Source organism: Vigna angularis, chromosome 1 (genome assembly GCF_016808095.1).
Source record: "Vigna angularis cultivar LongXiaoDou No.4 chromosome 1, ASM1680809v1, whole genome shotgun sequence".
NCBI classification, from domain to species: domain Eukaryota; kingdom Viridiplantae; phylum Streptophyta; class Magnoliopsida; order Fabales; family Fabaceae; genus Vigna; species Vigna angularis.
Window position 1 is genome coordinate 1,703,335 of NC_068970.1, and position 24,364 is coordinate 1,727,698.

The 24,364-nt window shown below is 34.8% G+C and overlaps 3 protein-coding genes across 8 annotated transcripts; all 3 read left to right on the forward strand.

The window, feature by feature from the left end:
* The first annotated feature begins 3,847 nt into the window (after positions 1–3,847).
* Positions 3,848–5,379, forward strand: LOC108331367 (trihelix transcription factor ENAP1). Its single transcript, XM_017566020.2, has one exon. It carries the CDS (start codon positions 4,192–4,194, stop codon positions 5,119–5,121), a length of 930 nt encoding a protein of 309 aa, XP_017421509.1. The 5' UTR covers positions 3,848–4,191; the 3' UTR covers positions 5,122–5,379.
* A 2,821-nt stretch (positions 5,380–8,200) lies between these two features.
* LOC108323817 (F-box/LRR-repeat protein 4) lies at positions 8,201–15,574 on the forward strand. Of its 6 annotated transcripts, none has more exons than XM_017556580.2 (10): positions 8,201–8,256; positions 8,362–8,644; positions 8,730–8,921; positions 9,107–9,513; positions 9,777–9,962; positions 11,902–12,094; positions 12,530–12,606; positions 12,712–12,862; positions 13,256–13,536; positions 14,234–14,483. In XM_017556580.2, the coding sequence occupies exons 2-10, from the start codon at positions 8,393–8,395 to the stop codon at positions 14,322–14,324; spliced, it is 1,830 nt and encodes a 609-aa protein (XP_017412069.1). In that variant the 5' UTR covers positions 8,201–8,256; positions 8,362–8,392; the 3' UTR covers positions 14,325–14,483. The 6 variants fall into 6 exon arrangements, with proteins under 6 accessions (XP_017412069.1, XP_052727391.1, XP_017412068.1 ...); XM_052871431.1 differs by lacking the exon at positions 8,201–8,256 and adding an exon at positions 15,284–15,574 and having other exon boundaries at positions 8,263–8,644; positions 14,234–14,326; XM_017556579.2 differs by lacking the exon at positions 8,201–8,256 and adding an exon at positions 15,287–15,574 and having other exon boundaries at positions 8,263–8,644; positions 14,234–14,326.
* Positions 15,575–16,366: 792 nt separating this feature from the next.
* Positions 16,367–20,767, forward strand: LOC108334919 (AP-5 complex subunit mu). Its single transcript, XM_017570871.2, has 8 exons — positions 16,367–16,525; positions 16,607–16,732; positions 16,917–17,228; positions 17,756–18,039; positions 18,156–19,048; positions 19,860–19,916; positions 20,245–20,292; positions 20,456–20,767. Exons 1-8 carry the CDS (start codon positions 16,458–16,460, stop codon positions 20,525–20,527), a joined length of 1,860 nt encoding a protein of 619 aa, XP_017426360.1. The 5' UTR covers positions 16,367–16,457; the 3' UTR covers positions 20,528–20,767.
* The last annotated feature ends 3,597 nt before the right edge of the window (positions 20,768–24,364 follow it).

The following is a 24,364-nucleotide window of genomic DNA, read 5'->3' on the forward strand; positions in this document are numbered from 1 at the left end:
TTTATGTTATTTATATTTTTTTTATTTGTTTCGTATTTTATTTTCAATTTGTAATGCTTTTCTATATTTTTTATTTATTTAAGTATTAATTATTATGTAACTAGTTTTTTTTTATTTTTATTTATTTTTTGTTTGTTAATTTATTTTGAATGTGTAATGTTTTTTTTAAATTTTTTATTTGTTTAAATATTAATTATTATGTCTTTATTTTTTTTGTATTTTTTTCTTGCTTTATTTTGTATATGTAATGTTTTGTTATATATATATATATATATATATATATATATATATATATATATATATATATATATATATATATATATATATATATATATATATTTTAATACTAATTATTATGTCATTATTATCCTTTTGTATTTGTTTCTTATTTTATTTTTAATCTGTAATTTTTTTTTATATTTATTATTTGTTGAATAAAAATGGTTAGAACTAGTAGTGCATCATCACGTGGTGAGTATTCCTCGTTTCGTAGTAAGGCTTCATCTTCATCACATGATGAATGGAGAAGATCTACGACATATGATCGTAGAAGACGCTTCGAAGAAAGTCATGTGGACGTCATTCAGGAGCATGAGGAGTATGACAAGTATATTTAGTAGAGTATCCTAAAAACAACTATGCTAAAAAAGATTATGTTCGTCAAGAAGAAGATGAAGAAGGTGGATTCCGTACAGGTCGACAAAACACCTCCTTGCTTACACATTAACCGAGTATGTTGCATATTTCAGATGACAAGGAATGAAACTTTACCTGTCCGAAATGGCATCCATTAAGGAATCTAGTGCATATCAACTGATGTTGTGTCATATTAGTAGGAAGTTTACTGCGTAGTGAGCATATGGTAAAACTCTGACCATAGGACAAACATAATAAGATGACATTGTATCGATTTGCAATGGCATAACCAATGTCTGGTATGGTCATCCACTACATAATACTAACCTATAATGCATCAAGGTAAGTATTTACGTAAAGAAATACATAATATATCATAAGCATTTTTTATGAGCTAAAAATGAAATACATGTGATTGATCGTGGACAATCAAGGATTGTCGTAGTTTTTCTAATCAATCGTAGTTTTCCACTAATGTTGCATATTCATCAAGCCACAAAATGAAATACATAATTTGTTTGAAAGATTTCTTTGAAAAATTTATTTCAGATATTGTTTGGAAAATCACAAGGATAATTTTGGATGGAAAATCAGTTATTAAGTAATTCTCGAGGGGTCATCATTTGAAAAAGATTTATATTTTTTATTTTTGAGATTTTATAATTTGTTTATATTTTTGAATTATCTTGAAAAGAATGTCACGACATGAACAATGAGCTAGATATAAAACAGGGGAAAAATAAAATTAGTTTTTGATTTTTGAAAAATTATGTATTTTTTATAAGTTTTAACATAATTGATATGATTAAGAAAAATTAAGATGACAAAAAATCATTCAAATATTTCTCAAGAATAACTATTTGTTATTAATTTTTTTATTTAATTATCAAGCAAATCCGAGATTTGACATGATAACCAATATGTTTTAATTATTATAAAAAATCAATTATCAAACTAAGCTGAGACTTAACATGACAATAAAAATAATCACACGAATATTTACGTAGTGCTGTTAAAACGGGTAACCTGGACGAGACACCTCGTGTTGGTTACTTAGTGAATTAATCCAACTTAACTCACTTATTAGCAATCCAAAAAAATTTGAAATGGGTTGGTAGATTAAACTAGTTAGCTAAGTAACTCACTTAATTACAAGTTTTTTTTATAAAATAAAATAAAATTATATTTTTTTTGTAATTCAATCTAAACAAATTTCACTCTAAAATGATGTTAAACTCTAAAAATAATTCAAAATAAAAAAAATATCATAAAATCTAAATGCAATCCAAAAGCAAGCACAAAAAGGTGAACATCTAAGTTTCTAATATAGAAATTTTTTGTGTCACTTAACCATTTGTGAGATTAGAATCTTCAATGAATAAATTCATAATATCTCTCTTGAAACATCTCCTTCTTTATTCTCATTTACAGTACAATAAAAAAAATGTTAACTAAAAATATTGAAACACAAAACAATAAATAATTAAATTAAATTAGGTGGATTGTTGAATCAATCCAGCTCACCACTGTCAACTCGGGTGAACGGCGATAAAAAATAATCCATATTAAAAAATTTCATTTTTTTCAACCTAATCTGACTCGGACCTGTGGTGCCGGGTTAACTTGCGAATTACAACTCATTTTAACAGCACTATTATAAGACTTATTTATAAGAAAACCATTTTAAATTTTTAATTTCAGAAAAAAAATATTTTAAAAAAAGATACTGTTAAAAGTCCTAAAACCATTTATTGTAATTTTATAATTATATATATATTTTTTATTTTATCCCCCTTTTTTATTTTTTTTGTCTTTTATAATTACATTTTTTTATGATTTTTATTAATATTAAAAAAAGTGTATGTAGATAATGTTAGAATGCAGCCAACAAACAAGCTTAATAAAAATAAATACAAGACACAGGACTGAGTTATCATACAAGGGATTACATGCAGTAAAAGTAAATAAATAAAAGCATAAGAAACTAAAATACGGCCGACAAGCATCAAACCGGGAATGTGTCACGGTCCAGGCCCAATGACGATAGGGGTGTATGAATGAAATTTAGGAGTTCCCTTTTGTAATTATTGGTAAAGGCCCAGGTTCTAATGAAGTGACACGCAAATGATCCATGCCATTTATTGTGAGGGGCTTTCACCCTGGACCTCTAAAGAATTTAGGGTGTTGTTCCCTTCACCACCACCCTATACTTTCTCCACCTCCCCACACTATTTTAAATACAATTATATTCTTAAGTTAAAAGGATGTTTACTTTTATCCGATTTTAAATAATTTGAAACCCTAATTTTACTTTCCCAGTACCCACCCACGAAACTCTCTTCCCCTTTCCCCATTTCCGTTTCACCTCCCCACCTTCTGCACTTCCACTCTTTTTTTTCTCAGTTTTTTTTTTTGGTTTGAAAGCTTCCATTGCCGCCGTGGTGTGAAGGAGCATCGCCGCCGTGGTATGGAGGAACATCGAGGAGCGTCCAGAGCATCAACCAGCGTGAGGAAGTATACATCAACGGAGGTGACATCCTTCAACGGATGTCCCCTAATAAAACAAACCCTAAAATAAAAAACGTAACTTTTAAACGGATGTGACATCTTCAACGGATGTCACCATCCGTTTAAGGTAAAACGGATGTCGACATCCGTTTAAGGTAAAACGGATGTCGACATCCGTTTAAGGTAAAACAGATGTCGACATCTGTTTAAGGTAAAACTTAACGCCGTGATTTGAGGTGTAAGAAGAAGTTGATTTGAGGTGTGATGTGAACAATTTTAAAACACATCAGCCATTCAATTTTAGTGAACAATGCCACGCCATCAAAATATAAAATACAGCTCAGCTGAACTTAACGCCGTCTGAGAGCACTTAACGGTTAGAATAAAATTGGTTCATTTTTACAAAAAATATGACCCAATTGAGACAAAAAAAAAAAACGATAACCCATTTGAGATTCCCATATAAATACGAGGAGGGTTTAAACCTTTAACTTTTCATTTAAATTGTTTACCGTATATTTATTTTAAAATTAAATAGGCCTTAGGGTATCCAACATTATTGTGAATGACTTTTACTATTTTCACCTCCTACTTACTAAGTTCAGCTCAATTTTAGAGGAGTGCTAATAGAAATTTGTGTAGTGTGGAGGGTATACTGAATGGTTAATTTAATCTTAAAATTAAAAGATGATAAAAAGTTGGTGAATGAGTGAGTGAAAGGTGAATGGATAGTAGTGGGAGAGTAACCTTAAGCTAACCTATGAGATAGGTGATAGGTGATGTGTGGGGTGTTGGAGGAGCAATCACCACCGTCCAAGTCAGGGCAAAGTGAAGTGAGTGGGTGCGCATAGTGAGAGCGGCGCACGTTAGTCTCTCCCCCCACCAAATCGGTGGTGCCCTCCCTCGTCCTATCCTGTCCACATCTCAAAACCAGCCGCACACCACCACCCACTATGTTACCAAACGCCACCACCACCAAACCCAAACCCACTTTCCCCCACTCTATCTCACCCCTCTTCCACTCTCATTCTCCTTCCTTCCTCTTCCATGGCATCTCCTCCTCCTCCCCCCGATCCTCCCTCCGCCGTCCCTCTAGCCCTCATCCCCCTTCCCCTCCCCGCGCCTACCTCCTCCCGTCGCCTTCCTCCTCCCTGCTGGTCACCCGATGAGACCCTCGCCCTCATCGACGCCTACCGCGACAAGTGGTATTCCCTCGGCCGCGGCAACCTCAAGGCCACCCACTGGCAAGAGGTCGCCGACGCCGTCGCCAACCGCTGCCCCAACGCCTCCCCTCCCAAAACCCCCGTCCAGTGCCGCCACAAAATGGAGAAGCTCCGCAAGCGCTACCGCACCGAGATCCAGCGCGCTCGCTCCCTCCCCGTTTCCCGATTCAACTCCTCCTGGGTTCACTTTAAGCTCATGGACTCCATGGAGAAAGGTCCCTCTCCTGTCAAACCCGAACACGATTCCGATAGTGACAACGATGACGACGACAACGACGATGATCAAGATCTGTACCAAGAGATCAACCAGAACGGCCACACTCGAAGCTTGAACAGGTTGTACAGGAATGGGTTTCCGGGTTCCGGTGCCGGTGGGTTTAGAATTCGAATTCCCACCGGGATGCCCCCTGCTCAACCCGGGTCTGGCTCCAAGATTTTTGGGAAGGTTGGGAATCAGAAATTCAGCCCTAATTTGAATCAAAACCCTAGCCCTAATTCTAATTTCGGGAAGAAGAGAGAGAGAGACCCGGTTGGGGAGGTGGTGGCTGCTATTAAGGTTTTAGGAGATGGATTTGTGAGGATGGAACATATGAAGATGGAGATGGCGAGGGAGATGGAAACTATGCGCATGGAGATGGAAATGAAACGCACTGAGATGATTCTGGAGTCACAACAACGCATTGTTGAGGCCTTTGCCAAGGCAGTTTCAGAAAAGAAGAAGGCCAAGACTGTGTCTTCCCCTCAGCAGCCCTAAGGTCAAGGTTTCCAGTATTGTTTGCTTGTTTAGATATTGCATTGCTGTTACCATTTTTTCTTCTTGTAATTTTAAGGTCACGGTGTTAGGTTGGTGTTGGATGAATGGAGGATGTAGTTTTAGATATTCATTTTGTAGTTGTGATTTTCTTGCTGTCTTTTTCTTATGTTTAAATAAAACCAGAAGACAGAATCTCTTGCAAAATTGGTTTGTGTATTATGGATTTATTAAGAGTCACTACTAATAGAGTTATTGGGCAAGCCATGGTCTTTGTTTGTGTGTGGGGGGACTGGGATTTTGTTCAGGACGTCACAACTGTCATGTTTAAATGGTGGTATTAATCTTAAAAATAAGAGTATCACGAATTCACCATTGATTGTCTTCTGAGCACAGGATTCTGGATTTCATCTGAATATTCATTTTTGTCTGTTTCCTGGGCATGCTATTTCCTGCTGCATCTGTCTGCTATTTGTGGGGATTCTGGCTTAGACTAGATCACTCGTTGGCTTGCCGGAACCTGCTGTAGTAGCTCATCATCATGCTTTTGGGATATCTTGTAGCAAAAAAATAATGTAAAGTAAATATGTCAATTGAGTATGAAAGCATACTATTAGTAGAGTAGAAATGAGAAATCTTATATAAAGCTTCAGTCAGAAGAGAAAGCTATGTAAAAAACTAACTGCATTTTACTATCAAGGACTAAGTTGAAGTTTCAAAACAACACACTTCATCAGAAAAGATGAACCATTCACTCTGAATTCTTAGCTGAGATCTACTGTAAGAAAAAACCAATTTTCATTAACTGAGTTTTATGTTTCATTAAGCAAGGTTTACATATAGCCTTACATCTTTGTATTTACTAACATCAATTTTTTTTGAGATCCTATGTATGTATGTGATTTACATATAATAGAGATTTTTTCCTTTGGTTTTTTACTGGACACATTGATCAATTAAAATATGATAACATTTTATTTTTCTATATATAATATTTAATAATGATTTGAATTATTTTTCAAATAAATCAGACAAAAAAAGGTCAATGTTTTTTATTGGTAATATTTTTATTTTATACTTACATTGATCATTTAAAATATGTTTTAAACATTTTTTATGTATAATATTCAATAATAATTTGAATTATTTTTTAAAAATACAATTGACAAAAAAAGATGTCGATGCATTTTATTTTTATTTTGTACTTTAGGTTATATCAAGTGACTACTAGCACATACATTAAAATATGATTATATCTATCGTGCTGGTAGTTATTTTTTATTTTTGGGTTTTTTCTGTTACAATTAGTTATCTTTTTGGTTTTTTCATTATAATATAGGTTTAATAATTTCATGTCTCCCTTTTTTGTTAAAAGTTTCGAATTTGTCTTTCAATTTTTTTTTTCAATAAGTTGAAATGTGACTTTTGTTGTTAAATTGGTTGAAAAGTTTTAAAATATCAGTGATTAAGCATTAGGTCTTTTAAACAATGTGGAACGATAAAGATGATAATTTATGAAATTTTATATTTTTTAAATAGAAAATTCCCTGATTCGTGATCTCTTGCCAGGATTGTTCTTGAAAAGTTTGGCATTCAATCTTTGATATCTTTACTATAAATCCACGACATTAGAACGGAGAACATACCACGATGTAATGAAGATGTTTGGATCACTGTACCATATCCAGTTTTGTCAATCTACAACAATTATGGACATTGCTTTCATAATCATTCCTTCATGCCTCTTCTTATGTTTCTTTGGTCGCACATTAGGTGAAGATGAATCAGGGAAGCGAATAAACTTCTTTCCCTAAACTCCCTTAATTTCAAATTTGAATAAACTCTATGTAATTGCTTTTCGTATCCCCAAACTAAACGACGAAGTTAGTCCCTAATATTTAGAAAAATTATGTTTTATTAAATTTTCTTCAATTTGAATAAATCATAATTTCTGTGATTGCTTTCCCTAATTTAAATAAGAAAAGGTGAATTCACTGATATTGATCTTTAACCCCTTGACAGGTCAAATATATGAGTTGTTCTTGAAAACTTTAGCTTTTGATCTTTCATATCTTTGCCTGAAGTCCACGACATTAGAATGGAAAACATGTCATAATGCAAAGAAAGTATCTGGATCACTACACCATATCCAGTTTTGTTAAACTGGGCAACAACTGTGGACATTGCTGTCGTAATCCCTCTTTCATAACTCTTCTTATGTTTCTTTAGCCACATCTTAGGTGAAGATGAATCAGGGAAGTGAATACAACTTTTTTCCAAACTCTTATAATTTCAAATTTGAATGAACCCTAATTTTTGTGATTGTTTTTTATCCCTAAATCTCAATAAAACTATGAAGTCAAATCCTAATTCAATCCCTAATTCTCAAAAGAAAACATTGACATCTGGAAAAAGTAGAGCAGGAAAGCTAAAGAGATAGCCATTTTTAAAAATATATATAACCATTCTAATATAAAGGTTTATTCTCAAACAGACTCTAAAACCATGAGACATGGGATTCACTTTCAAGCGAAATTGATGTAAATTTTAATAATACAAATTTAAATTATTTCTCAAACATTTTATAATATAATTTATTTTTTTTCCTACTCTTCTTTTAAATGGATTAACTTACCTTGTGTTCTTCTCTTATTGTTACTTGTGTTTTTTCAATACACTTATCTTTTGGGAGACTGTATAATAATTTAGAAGATAAAATCTTTTATTTTTTTTAGAGAATTGTATCAAAGTTATTATTTATATTTTGAAATATTTTGAAAAAACCTAAGAAATGTCATTTTCAATTGCAGTAGTCTTTAAATTTAAATTTAAATTTATTAAGTAATGATTTAAAGTTTTTGAATTTATATTTGAAGTATTACACGTGATATAATAATGACGTAAGACATATTTTTAAAAAATATAAATAAAAATATTTCGAAAATAGGTATGAACATGACAACTCAATATAACAAAAATATCTAATTAAATTAAAAAAAAACTAGGATGGTTTAATTAAAATAGTTGTTGCTATAGTAACTATTAAATAAATAAAAAAACATTTAGAGGGTTGAATTGGATGGTGTCTTAGATTAGGGTGAAATCCCAAAGAACATGGGCGAACAAGGACATATTGAGGTCAGTTTTAACGCCGTTCTATTTGCTGCAATGCAAATGCCAACAATACTACTGGCATCTTCTTCCATCACTAATATTCTATTCTCACACATTCATCCGTATCAGTTTCCTCTCCGCTCCACAGATCATCCACATCATGCGAGGTCATGATTGGATCAACAACTCGCTTCCCGATGAGTTAATCGTCGAAATATTTTCCCATCTCCACACTAAGTCCATCCGGGACGCCTGCTCCCTCGTTTGCCGCCGCTGGTTCCGCCTCGAACGCCGAACCCGAGCCACCCTCCGAATCGGCGCCACCCACCTCTTCCTCGACCTCCTCCCCACCCGCTTCTCTAGTCTAAGAAACCTCTACATCGACGAACGCCTCTCCATTCCCATCCAACATGTCCGTTCAATCATTTCTTTTCGTTCCATTCTCGCATTTGCATTTGCATCTTTATTTCTAATTGGCATTTCGTTGTTTTCTTTAGGGAAGGAAACGGCCCGCCGATAAAGATAGCTATTTCGAGTCCACTTGTTTAACCGATACTGGTTTGTCTTCACTCGGGGAAGGCTTCCCCAAACTTCACATATTGGGCTTAATCTGGTGTTCCAATGTCTCTAGCGATGGCTTGACATCCTTTGCTCGGAAATGCAGTTCTCTCAAAGCCTTGGACTTACAAGTATGTTGTTTTTTCTGTTAATTCCATTTCCGTTTCTCTTTCACCCAATATCTGTATTTAATTAGTCACCGCTATTTAGATTAGATGTCTGTTTTCTGTATGAATGCATTACTTGCCTTAGTATCTCTCAATATCTACAACTCTATACGCCCTATTTGCAGTTATAATTACTGGTTTTCCTTTAGGGTTGTTATGTCGGGGATCAAGGTCTGGCTGCTGTTGGACAGTTTTGCAAGCATCTTGAAAATTTGAATCTGCGCTTCTGCGAAGGCTTGACTGATTCGGGTTTGGTTGATTTAGCAGTAGGTGTGGGAAAATCTTTGAAATCTCTTGGTGTGGCGGCTTGTGCTAAGATAACTGATATCTCGATGGAGGCTGTAGGATCAAACTGCTGTTCCCTTGAGACATTGTCCTTGGATTCTGAGTTCATCCACAATAAAGGGCTACTTGCTGTGGCTCAGGGATGTTCAGCTTTGAAGGTTCTAAAGCTCCAATGTATTAATATCACAGACGATGCTTTGAAAGCCGTAGGTACTAGCTGTCTGTCTCTGGAGTTATTGGCACTATACAGTTTTCAGAGATTTACTGATAAGTGAGTTGCTCTCTTACAATTCTTGCTTTATTTGTCTATCACACCCTTCGTCGCAATTTATTTCCTTCCATTATTATATATTTTGAGACTCACTGAAGTTTGTCGAATTTGAAAGTCCTTGTTTAAAATACAATCGGTTTGTAGCACACACGGGGAGGGGGTAATCATTTCTCACATGCTTATCATTGCATATGTGTTTTCCTTGTAAGATATTTTTTTTTGCTTTATTTAGTTATTATTTTACAATAATGGCTTTTGTCCAGGGGGTTGCATGCAATTGGGAATGGATGTAAGAAGTTAAAGAATTTGACTTTAATTGATTGCTATTTTTTAAGCGACAAGGGTCTGGAAGCAATCGCTACTGGTTGCAAGGAACTTACACATCTTGAAGTCAATGGATGTCACAACATTGGAACTTTGGGGATAGAATACATTGGGAGATCTTGCCAGTATGTTTTTCTCTGAGCTAAATTACTTGTGAAAATGTTCTGGATCCATTGAGTTGAGTTATCTAACATAGCTGGAACTAATAAATTTAATTTAGAGGATGCCAAGCAATTTATCATATTGATAGTTCCACTAGGGTCATTTTAATGCATTTGATCTCTCTTTAACTTGTCACTGAATAAAGCATCATAGGAGGCAGAAGGTTTTGTTGTGCATGATGAATTTGCAATGCCAATTTATTAACCAACCCTGGCATGTGTTTATTGATGATCCACTGAGGTCTGTTCCTGCTTGTTCTGGTTCATGAATGATTGTGTCGTACATGTAACTTTTCAGTTAATTTAGTGGAATAGTGATATTACACATTTAGGCTTCTAATATAAGAGAGAAAAACAGAAAGACAGAGAAAGAAAGAGGGAAGAAAAGAACAGAAAGGATAGAGAGAAAAGGAGAGATCAGTAAACTTACATTTTACTTTTTATTATTGTTCCATTCTGTCCAAAATATACAACAGTAATGCTTTATTGATTGGTAGCTGCTAACAAGCATAAAATCCTAACTAACAGAAGCTGATAAGCTAACCTACATTCCATTCCTCTTCACATTTACTTATCAATCCTTAACCAAAAGAGAATCTGAGACCTCTAGGGTTTTAAACTTCAAATGGGATGGTAAGAGGAAGATAACTTCTGTAAAGTCTCTAAAGTTTTCAAGAACGTCTTCAAAAAAATACTCAAATAGGATCCCTTTCAATAATTATTTCGACTAGTGCTCCATGCAATGTGTAGAGTTGAGCTATTGTGGCTGCTGTATATGGATACAAAATGACCATACAGCATTCGTTCTCATATGATCAATGATGACCCTGTTAGTATCCTTGCTACTGGAGTAACAGTAAAATTTTTGCCCTGTGCTTGTCTTCTTCTGCCATTAAAGCTTCCAACGTTTTTGAAGAATTTCTGGATATCTGTTGGTGACTTCTCTATTGACTGGGACTCACTTCCCACTGGCGTGTTCTTGTTGGACATGTACTGATTTTTTGTGTATTTGCTAAGGTATTACCATTGCCAAGAGCCTTGTAACTCTCATGTTCTCTTGGTCAACATTTTCCTCTCAGCCTACGACAGCATATTCCTCCTGCAGACCAGCCATTTAAACATTTCAAACAAGCCAGGTTTACAGAAGTGCATTAAATTCTGCCAGGTGGCTTGTTGTCACATAGGCATAAAATCTTCTCTGTTGGTCTCATGCGCAATTTCTAAAGGAAGATATCGATGTACTGGTCCTAGCCTGAATTTTGCTCATATGCTTTATCATCCTGCCCTGTGTCTGCCATCTTAACTTTCATGTCATCGGGAGTTTCATCCAGCTCAAAGAATCCTTCAGACTCAATTATCCAAGCGAGAACATCTTCCCTTTGAAATTTTGGGAATTTCATCTTCACCATTTCTTGTAGTTTAAAGACCACTGGAAGCCTCTGATCAATTTGAATGATACAGTCTTCCATTTCACACATTTTTGCCTGTCATCATGTTTTTGTGCTCACGAGTTGAAAGATTCTGGGCCAGTATTCCTGGAGAGTGAGGCTTTTGATGCCATTGATACAGGATTTAGGAGGGAATGAGAAAGAAGTAGAAGGAAAGAGCGGAAGAGGGAAGAAGAGAGCTTAACAGAGAGAAACAAGAGCTTCAGTTATTATTCTTCCAGTCTGTCCAAAACATACCAAAGTCATGCTTAATCTATAGGTATTTGACCCATAACCATTATATCCTAACTAACAGTAGCCGACTAACTCACATTTCTTTCCTATTAATATTTACACAGAAACGCTAGCTCCTAATATTCGGGTTATCCTTTATTGATGGCACTAGTTGCAAAAGTTTTGAGTTATTTCCATTGTCTTACAATAGGATTCCAATCCCAACTTTTTAATGTGTACAGGAATCTCACTGAGTTAGCATTGCTTTACTGCCATAGAATAGGTGATGTTAGCCTTCTTGAGGTGGGGCAGGGGTGCAAATTCTTGCACGCTCTTCACTTGGTAGATTGCTCAAGCATTGGTGATGATGCCATGTGTAGTATAGCTAGTGGCTGCCGTAATCTAAAGAAACTTCATATTCGTCGATGTTACAAGGTAACAACTTCAAGATTATGTTGTTCTTAAGAAGCTGGCATGAATGACATCAATTCTTTTGTTCCCAAGATATATTATTCCAATTAATCAAGCAAGCGAAATAATGTACTGTTTCTCTTAAATTTAAGGCTACATGCTATCTGTTGTTATTTTGCATCTTAGCTACGTGTTTCCATGATTTATTTCTTTGCTTTACTCATTTTTAACTCTGTCCCTCATCTTATATGGTTACATTATTTACTTGCTTTTTACCCTCTCGAGAAAAGAAGTGAAATATAGGAAAAATGTTTGAATGGGTATTACTTAAAAACATGTCAATGACAGATCCCTATTATATATCGCGATACATAATGCAACCTAGTTTCTACGGTTAATTAATTAAGTTTTTCAGGATAAGTTTTATATGTTTGCTCGTTGCTCTCTTTTTGTTTGTAGATTGGGAACAAGGGAATCATTGCTGTTGGCAAGCATTGTACATCTCTAACAGATCTTAGCATTCGATTCTGCGACAGGTAAGTAAAATGTATTAGAAGTGAGAACTTTAGGTTGTTCTGAACATACAAAATATTGTTTATTCTGAAGAATGTCTACCTTAATATTTGTTATTCAATTGCTAGGGTGGGGGATGGGGCCCTTACTGCAATAGCTGAGGGCTGTTCCCTTCGTTCTCTGAATGTTAGTGGTTGTCATCAAATAGGAGATGCTGGAGTGATATCCATCGCAAGGGGCTGTCCTCAACTCAGTCATTTAGATGTGAGTGTCCTGCAGGTATGTGTTCGTCTGTTTCTCCTTTTGTATACCAAAAACACATGTTTTTAAGTTTCCATAATTTTTTTGTTTCAATAGCATGGATTGGTTTCTTGATTTCGCCATAGTTGTTTCACTTTTGTGCATGACAAACTCCATCAGTTAGGAGCCGCGTATACCATATATCATGCCTGCAAACTTTTGATTGCGCATGTGTTAGCATGGATGTTTGCTGTAAACAATTTTTGGATGTACATTACATAATCATGTAATATCCGTATGGATGGAATAGCTAACTATTTCATTATACATATGAGAATTAGTCAACCTGCTAATAACTATTACCTTCCGAAATTTATTATCTTTCCTTTCTACTTTCCCGTACCTTTTCAATATCTCTCATTATAATTTCAGAATCTGGGCGATATGGCAATGGCTGCGTTGGGTGAAAACTGCACATTACTTAAAGAAATAGTGCTCTCACACTGCCGTCAAATTACCGATGTTGGCCTGACGCATCTTGTCAAGAGTTGCACAATGCTGGAGTCATGTCAAATGGTTTATTGCTCTGGTATAACTTCAGCTGGAGTGGCCACCGTTGTTTCTAGTTGTCCCAACATAAAGAAAGTCCTGGTTGAGAAGTGGAAGGTTAGCCAACGGACAAAGCGACGTGCAGGCTCTATAATTGCCTACTTGTGCGTGGACCTTTAGATCATATACATTTATATCTCTGACCTTGAGGTTTTTTCTATTTGATTTGTGAATATAACAAAATGCTGCTGGCAACTCAGTCTAATCTAATGGGTGCGGAGGATGAGGCAAATTAAGGTGCCCTCCTTTACAGGAATTGTAATTATGAGTATCAATAGTGTAGAAACCAAAGGTTTAGATACAAAATGTTTGCAGTAGCATGGTCTCTGGGTATATATAAAGAGGGTAACTGATATTGATTTAAGACGTTGCGGAGAAACCTTGTTAGGCAAAACCAGAGGTTTGATTTCATGTTACTTCTCCAAGTAATAAGCCTCAAATGTCCTCAGAGAGATCTTGTTCTTTTCTTGGATTTTGGATTCTTTGTTGAAGTATGGATTTGTGCATGGTTTCTGTAATATTTTCCCCTCCTAAACTCGCCTACTAACCCCATCCAGACGCGCAGTTTATTTGATGACTACAGCGTTCAGGATCAATAAACTTTAGCAATGCTATGTTATTCAAACATTTATGTGATTGTGCCATATCAACTTTGTTGAAATATACATACAACCTAGTGGTGTAGGTAATTTAATGTGAGAACAGCCATTGTTTATCTTATCATATGGAGATTGCAAATTGTTCTATTTTATCATATTTGGTGAAACAAATCGTGATTTTGGTTTATTTCTTTCGTTCTAGGAGTAATGCCATAATTACTGGAATCATAATTACTGGACTTTTGTTTAGGCGAGGCGCAACAGAAGAGGCGGTGTTTCAATTTTCCCCATGATGGTAGGACAATCCTTTCCATTTTCGAAATTTCTTTGATTTTAAAGTTGAGAAACTATTTTTAGAAGGTAGTACTTTAACACCAATTTTTTTTTACTGACATTTCACTCTCACTATCTTTTCTTTTAAATATACAGAAGATCATTTTTGTTAACATCATTTTACCCAAGTTGTCAAATGTCTTTTAACATCGTTAATAATAGTAAATGTAAAATATTTAGAGATTCTGTCTGCACCGCAGAAGATATCCGAATCATCATGCTTCTAATTCATTTTATATAAAAATTATTACTATTATTGTTATATAAGTTAAACATTTAAATACTTGTAAGAAAATGTATTAAAATCATGAGCACGTGGCATTCTAAAATTACCTAATAAGTTCACATTCAGTTGGATGTGGGGGAATGCATGTTATTAACTTATTACATAGAAGAAACTGTTTCACTATATCTTGAGAAAAGATTACTCTAATTTCTGTTAATTTAAAACCTAATTTAATCCCTACTCTAATTATTATTTTCATAGACCTTATGACTTAAATGTGAATAAATTAACATAGAATGAGTTTAGTTTGACAAATATAGGATTGCTGAAGTATCCTAAACTAGTTTATTTTACGCAATTTGAAATTACTAAGCTAAAAAATTCAATAATATAATAATAATTTAAATTGAAGGATAAAAAATTAAAAATTCACAAATTAAATAAAAGATAATTTTGATTAACATTCATTAAATCAATTAACTTAACTAAATTTGTCTTATTCATATAAAAACATATATGACTTTTAAAAAATAGAGATGTTAAATATAGTTGACATATATGCTTTGAGCTTTCTTTCAAAAGAGTGACAAGTTTTGAAAACATGTAAAGATATAAAAAGTTTGGGTTCCACTGATTATCATAACAGGACACACAATTGTAAATCAGTTTGTTTCCACTGATCAACTTTTTCAGTAGGCACATGACTTTCATCTCGCTCAAGGTGCTCATAATGCCTTTGACCAAGGAATCACATTTCAACGGCAACAGACCATGATAGATGATTTTTTCCATTTAGTTTCTCGGAGGTAACTGATGAACTTCTAGAGAAGGAAAAAGTAATGCTAGATTTCATCTCTGAAGAAGACGAATTGCACCAACGAGGAACAAGAAAACCCTAAGGGTTTAAATGGACGAAATTGTGACGACGACAGACGACGAAAAGCGACAGCCAAACAAATGCTACGAGACTGAAACCAAAACAGGATCAACCCACTTTGCTAACGACTTGAGATTGAAACTGTAAAATAATTCTTGATTGACCCCTCTCATAATTTTCTATTTTTAAGAATAAATTTATACAAGAGTAGATGAAAATTAGGATAAGCCTAAACACAATATAATCATGATAGATAGGATAACCGTATCTAATAAAAATATGATTATTTTCAAAATTTTAAAATTATAACTTCATAATATATTTTTGTCTATTTTTTTTTATTTGTACAAGAGAATGTGTGTAAACATGTTATTTCATATTTAGTAATTAATCAACTACTTTTACTTTAGTAAACCCTAAACTAATTTATGAAGTTAGGCTTTTATCAATTAGCGGCTAGGAAACTAACTCGCTTATAAACTAATTTTGTCAAACCCATATGATTATTTCAGTTAATAATTATTTGAGGATCTTTATATTAATACAAATGAATTTATTTGACTAAAATTATGAATTAAATAGACAAATTATTGTTTATTCTAAAAATTTTAAAAACAGTTTTTTTTTTCTTTATAATTATAGAAAACTATAATGACTTATAATTAAAGTTTTAATAATTGATTCAATATTACATATAAAAAATGCTTTATAAAAATTAATAATGAATGATTTAATAGTTCATGTGATAATTATAGGTATTGGATAGTTTAAAAGAAATTGCAACTACATCTCAAAATATTATTTAAAGAAATAATCAAATTTAAAAAATTCAAGAAGTGGTATCAAGGTTTCTTGATGGAATAATTTGTATATGATTTATACACCTAGTTAAAAAAAAATAAGAAAATAGTTAGGAGAGTAATTTAAGCTGATGGGATAATTTGAATAGAATATAGAAGGGTGGAGGAATGAACGATCGGAGTAGCAACCATGTCCAGTGGATGCAAAATCAGAGCTATATGGATTCTGAACAACCTCGACGTTGTCGTTTTCTCAAGGTACCTTCTCCTTCTCTCCGCTCCAAATCTTAACACGCTCTATGAAAATACATTCAAATTCTCGTTCTTTTCATGCATTAGGAGATTTCCGGTGGTGGAGAAGCGTTGGCGAGCTGCTTGCAACGCCGGCAATGACTCCGATCAACTCTTCACTTCCTTACCCACTAACTCCGACCTCACTGATGCCTTTCTCGACCGAAAGCATAGGTTGCTTTACTTTCTTCTCTCTCTCTCCTCGCATTTCACTCTATACACTCCAATTTATGATTTCGATTTCATTATTAAGAGGCCAAAGGGGTAAACGGCTTATTCAATCAGACAAATCTCGTTTCAATCATCATGTTAATTTCCACTCACCATTTTCTCGGGTGACTTTACTGCATTTGTTTAGGGAGGGATCTGCGCGAGGTTTTGGGATACGCAAGAGTAATTCAACTCTGGGATCAGATTCTTGGGTGGATGATCCCATAACTCGTCATGTTGTCGGTCTTTACATTAACAAAGAAGAGGAGGACATCAAGAATCTGTTGTGGCCTTTAATCTTGCACACGAAGGGCCTTTACAGTATACTTATTCTACCAATGGTTGAGCCTAGGCATTTAAGGGCATATGCAAGGTTGTGTAAAAGATCTGATTGTGGAACTGCTCTTGGCATGGATGATGGCTTGTCTTCCCTCTTGTTGGATCTTCCATCGGTAACAGGGTATGTTAAGTTAGTTGCAAATGCCACTAACATTCCTGACTAAAAATCATCTCGTACATGTTGGTTTAGGTTGGTTTGTTGTTATTATTATTTAATTTTTTTTTCTACTTCTCAAATGTTTATTGAGTCAACGTGAAAGTGATTTTGAAAACATTTACTTGAACATTTTTTAAATGTGCCACGGAGTGGTATATAGAATGAGGTTTTGTTCAGTTTGTATTGGCAGATTTCATGGGCCTTTCACACCTTTCCCTTTAAGGTCAGGGTAGAGGGTGAGAATATGGCTTCAGTTTTCGTTTATTTTCGCACGTTCTTGTATTGTTTTGGAATATAAGAAGCCTGCAACAGTTGGTGCTTCTACATTGCAGCTTCTATGTATGTTTTTTGGGATGTATCTTAATTGATTACACTTGTAGTATCATCAAGCCCTAGAGAGTTCGTTTACAGTATGATGGTGTTGGGATTTCACTTCATAGTATGTACTTTTAATTAGAGATCTTGTTCTACTTTTGCTTTCATTTTCATAGGGCTTTTATGGTAGCACATGCTATTGGGGACTTAATTACCGGCGACACCGTAGAACCAGAAGTGATTGTAAGTGCAGCTCCCTCTGTTGGAGGGCTTTTTGATTCACTCACTGGTAGTATAGGCATTTCTTCCAGGGCAAAACCTGTAACTCCACCTGTTGCTTCTCCATCCCCTTCAAGTACATCTGTACCAGGGTCAGTTACAGCCGATGCTCCAAAAATTGGGTCTAGGCCATTGGATAAAGATGCACTCAGAACATTTATCAGTAGTTCAATGCCCTTTGGTTGGTACCTTTTATTATGGTATTTCTCATCTCATATTTTTGTAGTGGATTTTCTTCTAAGCTGTCAGTTACCTAGTGCTTGTAAATTTATTCTATCAATGCACATTTTTATACAGGCACACCCTTGGACCTTAATTATTCCAATATTTTTACTATAAAGGCCAATGGTTTTTCTGCAACGGATTTGCCTCCTTCGGACCAAAAGCAGCCAGCTTGGAAACCATATTTATACAAAGGAAAGCAGAGAATATTGTTTACCATTCATGAGACTATTCACGCGGCTCTGTATGACAGAGATGAAATTCCAGATACTATATCAGTTTCTGGTCAAATAAATTGTCGAGCTGATTTGGAAGGGTTGCCAGATGTGTCATTTCCCTTGGGTGGGTTGCACAAAGCAAGCCTTGAAGTTTTATCATATCATCCTTGTGCTCAAGTTTCAGATCAAGGTTTGGACAAGCAAGGTGTGATGTTTTCTCCACCGTTAGGTAATTTTGTGTTGATGCGTTATCAGGCAACTTGTGGCCTTGGACCCCCCTTAAAGGGATTCTATCAGTTGTCTATGGTTTCTGAGGACAAAGGCGCATTTCTATTCAAGTTACATTTAATGGAAGGATATAAGGCCCCTTTGACAATGGAGTTCTGTACCGTGACTATGCCCTTTCCTAGGAGGAGGATTGTGTCTTTGGATGGGACTCCTTCTGTGGGAACAGTTTCAACTTCAGAGCACTCTGTTGAATGGAAAATTGTGACAAGTGGCCGAGGACTGACTGGAAAAAGTATTGAAGTGACCTTCCCTGGAACTGTCAAGTTTGCAGCATGGAAAAACCAAAGGTTGTCTTCCTCCATGTCATCCTTTGGAATCGATGGTGACGAGGATAGTGATAATGAGGCAGAGAATGCCAGTAACATGGTTAACGAAGAACATTTGATGGAGAAAATGAATAAGGATCTTCCTCCAGTTGATTTAGAGGAGCCATTTTGCTGGCAGGCATACAATTATGCTAAAGTACGCGCCTTCTCATTTTCATTTTTATCTTTGAGCAAGGCATCCACATTTTTTCTTACTTTTTTTCTTTTGGTTTTTCATTGGTTGATGCTTTTGGTTATATTTCCGTGTCATATAATCAGATTCTTAGTGCTGAAATTTAGGAATTGGATAGAGAAGAGGAAAGAAAAAATATAATAAACTAATAGGACTCAGAATATTCCCATTTCTACTACTACTGTGGGCCATATACAAATACAGTACACCCACACAAACCCAGCCCGATTGGACCTCTAACATAACTAGACCTACTATTGTCCAATAATAATGTTAACAATAAAAATGGTAATTTACTTTTGCACATTTTTTCTAATTTCTTAAATATTCTATTGGTTAAATTTGTTACAAGATTTACTTAGCTTTCATTATTTGAAGTTTTTAATTTTTTTTCTCCTGCGTGATGTGATCTAACTAGGAATACTGGGCTTTTATGAATTTAGTTTCTTCTCTAACATATAGCTGTTGGCATATTGTGTAATTTAGTGCTTTCTTATGTAATAGTCTACTCATTTATCTCTTAATTATTTTTTGATCTATTATTTTCTTTCTTGTGTTAGCTGTCTGTGCCAGTCTTGGCACTTCTTGAATAAATGTGAAATTGACCCTTGTTCTGTCAAAGCTTTATAGAAAATTGACTTTATATTGGTTAAACTGTCTTAAAATTGATAAATATGAATTTCATTAGACTAATACTACATATCTTGAAAGTGTGTTTAAGTCTTTAATTCCGTAAAGATTATATTTTATCATATTAATATTTTCATTATTACAGGTATCATTCAAGGTTGTTGGGGCATCAGTATCTGGAATTGCCGTTGATCCTAAATCTGTGAGTCTGCAAATCTATTTTTGCTGCCATTTTTTTCGATGAAGCAATTTAGATCCAACATTGATTCATTTTCAAAAAGTTTATGCTATTTTAGTTTAGTATATAATTAATTATTAACTTATTGTTTCCACGCTTTTTTTTTGCTGTTCCACAGCCATTTCATGTAGTTTATTTATCATATTTGTTCTAATTTCTCCATGGAATCTCTAATTTTTCTTCAAAATATATATGAAGAAGAGGACTGATCTAACCATACTGAATTTTTTACGCTTTGGAACCCTCTCCTTCTCCCTTTTGTTATCTGTCTGATAATTTGATTATTTTGTAGGTGGGCATCTATCCAGCTGTAAAAGCACCTATGGAGTTTTCAGCTCAGGTATAGATATATTTACTAGATTTGTTTTTGTTTATGTAGAACCACTGATTCATACTTTAAGCGAACCCACTGAATATGGTAAATGATAAATCTCCCAAAACTTTCTGCTCCTTTCAGTGAGTGATATCTATTCATGTCTTTTATCATTTCTGGTCATAAGCAGGTTACTTCTGGAGACTATATTATGTGGAATACTCTTGGCAAGTGTCCAAATGTAGCCACAATAAAAAGTTAAGTATGAATGGCCACCGAGGGATGTCTAAATGATGTGGAATACTCTGGAATGGTGTTTTTTTCTTTGTCGAGTATTGTGGAGACAGTATGTTATTGAATCTTTCTCCTAGTGGCCATTTAGAAAGTAATAAATGTTTTTGGAGTTGTAATTAGGATGGGATTAGTTGACAGGAAGTGTTGGTCTCTCAACAAACATATACTATTATCAGCATGTTATGAAAAGTAAATTTTACCGATCTAACTTGGATGGAAGTTTTAATATAATGTGTAACATCCCAAAATATAGTGATAACCATAATCAGAATTAATTACATTAATCATTAAAACAATGCAGTCTTTACAAAAAGATACGAGGTTCAAATCGTCGAACGGCTTAAAGTACAAAATGTAGTGCAGCCAGCGATATTCCAAATTCTAAGACTAAACAAAATACTAAAGGCTACCACATGTCGAGCACTCTAGGGCTCGACCTTAACTCCTACTTCAACCGGATCGACATCTTCCGAAATTTCCTCTGCCAGCGCCTCTTCCAGCAGCTCACTTCCATCTGCTCCCATCCACATGGATGATCATCGCAAGGACAAGACGGACGTACAAAGACAATCGACAACACAAAGAAGAGAACACAGGGTAAGCTTAAGTAATTTAAATTCATACTACAACATTTATATTTAAATAAAACACATAACTTCAATACATATAACATCATCCAAAACATAACTATATATATATATATATATATAAATGCTAGACCGACCGTCCGGACTGTATGAATCTGTGTAGTTACAAGCGTCCTTGCACCCGAGTGGTGTAGTAACTGGGATACACCAAACAGCTGCCACTCGAGGTCAGTCCGTTCTTACGTCGCCCATGTTAACTTATGGACTAAGGACCTCCTGCCGTTCCCACACATGACATACTTCCTCTACATGAAGATAGTATTCACGGAACATCAGGATGGACTGCGAGGCTTAACTCATCCACAGTCATACTTTACCAAAAATTTAATATTCAATAAACATCAGAGTCGTCCCTCCATGGAACGCTCGTTCAAATACCAAAATCATCATTTCACTTCTTACAGTGTTCGCACACCTTAATACTTCCTTTTATTCACATTATCATTCTATGTTCCACTTTCTTAAAAGAGACGGACGTTCAGCCCCCTTCATAATGAGGACAACCGTGGAGAACAAAACCTAAGAATTTACTCCGTTCCAAAACAGAATAGCACCAATTACCAAATAGATGGACAACCTGTATTAATCAAGGTTACTCGACACTGTCGGTCGACACAGATGAATGATTTGTGGTCACAAGGGTGATCGACACAGTAGGTCGACACAGATGAAAGATCTGTAGTCACAAGGGTGATCGACACAGTAGGTCGACACAGGTGGATGATCTGTAGTCACAAGGATGATCGACACAGTAGGTCGACACAGATGGATGATCTGTATTAACAAGGATGATCGACACAGTAGGTCGACACAGATGGATGATCTGTATTAACAAGGTTGCTCGACACATATGGACAACCTGAATTAAGAAGGGTGCTTGACACGGTCGGTCGACCCAGATGGACGACCTATATTAAGAAGGGTGCTCGACACTGTCGGTCAACACAGATGGATGATCTGTATTAACAAGGTTGATCGACACTGTCGGTCGACATAGATGAATGATCTGTATTGTCAAGGTTTGTTCAAGAAAAGAGTAGGAGCGCTTGGTGTAAGACCGAGCACTACCCAATACGATTTCTATACGTGAGATCGACACAACTCATCCTCGACCAGAATCCTTCCCAAATGAAAGTATTCTATTTCAAAGAATTTTACTAGGACACCAAACGGTCAAGAACCGTTTAATGTCGGACGTACGTTATCATAGGGAAGTTCATAATAAAATTTCACTTACATTCACTCATTTCTAAGCATGTATACGACCTATTCGCACGACTCAACCATAACATACATTTCAACCGACATATATCTTATTCATTCAGCACAGCAACGTTCAGTCATGCATATTCAACCAGCATACATCTCATACATTCAGTTCATATCAGGTTTACATACCACATACAGGTATAAATTAAATTATTAAGCTCCCCTTACCTGGTTAGCAGTGAACTCCCAAATGCAAGGTTTTGGTTCGACCTCTAACAGCGTTCTACACTCAGGTTCACTCAACAAATTCCACTTAGTCTAAAACACCAAAAATCAGAACAACTCAGACTTAGAACCCATGCATGCAACCAAACTAGGGTTCGCATGAAACCAGAAAAGATAAACGGTTGACGACAAGAACTTACCAGTTCCGATCCAAACTCTGTTCGGTCCAAAAGGAAGATCACAGCTGGACGAACGTTCCTACGGCTCTGAAACGTGATCGGAGAAGGAACCGGTAAGTTACAGAAGAGAGAAGTTTAGATGTTTTAGAGAGAAGTTGGAGAAGATGAAGAGTTGAGGTTCTGAGGAAGGAGATGAGAGGTTCAGGTGAGAGGAAGAGTTTTTTCGAAACTCAAGTTTTGTTCAGTCCTCGTTCGAGCGGACGAACGTCTCTCCATCCGACACCTGCACACTCACTCTGATTTCAGAACCTTCCAACGTGACAAGTGGCGCTCGTGCATGCAGCGGTTGGTGCGTTTTAAATGCACTGAACGTGTGACGAGACGCCTTCATGGAAGCGAACAGGTGACTCAGCAGTGTAATAATTACTGATTTGACACGTTAATTATGTTTAAAATTTCGGGATCTCACATAATGGCTATTTTATATTTTCATACAATCAAATTAATTGATATGTTTGAGGTTCACATTATTTTTATAAACAATTTACTATTTATTATATAAGAAAAAACCATTATTATAATTATATCACATGTTCATGAACTTTTAAATTATTTAATTTCTTTAATATGTTATATATTATTTTGTTGAATAAAATGATTAAGTTGATAAAAGTTGTCATTTATATAAGTTATTATAGGGTAACCGTGAAATTTGCAAACATTTGCACATATGTTTACCACAAAAGTTAGCATTTTTGTTTTTATTCCCTGATAACTATAATTTGGGAGACATAATCTTGCTGGATTATAAGACAGGAAAATGAAAGAAAGTGAGGGAAACGGGGAAAACAAAAGAGAGATAAAATTAAGTGAAAAATGTCACTTAATTTAAAAGAAAATTAAAATTATTTATTTTTTGCGAGACCAGATAAGAGGGTACAAATTTAGAAAATATATTTTTTTGTTTTTTTATATATTGGTAAGAAATATAACATGTGAAACTTTTGAGAAAATGATCTTAACTAGTAAATGAGTTTGTATGATTACTACTATTGAGGCAATAAAGTATTGTTTAAATTTTCGTCCATTCGATAAATAGAGAAATGTCGTTTGGTTTAGAGAACTAGTCTTTTTGCTTCACATTATAATCTTGTTGGAATACACTTTCTGTGTGTACAACATTTGCTGGAATTTTGGATTTTTTTTTGCACTAAATTATATTTTACATTATCAATTAAGATGAAATAATCTGGTGTTTAATTGTATTAGAATTTTAGTTTAATAATTATGTACATATTATTAATCAATATTATAACTTTAAAAACTACTATTGTACAAAATAACAAATTTATTATGCATCAGAATGTAAAATAACACTATTGTTTTCAGTGAATTAATTTTTAAAGATTTAAAATATAATCTCAATACGAATTAAAAATTGCTATCAAATAAAATCTACAAATTTTAAATTCTTCTTGCTTTTTATGAAATGTTAAAAGAATGTTAAGTATTTTCAATAAAAAAATAATTTATTGATGCATTTTA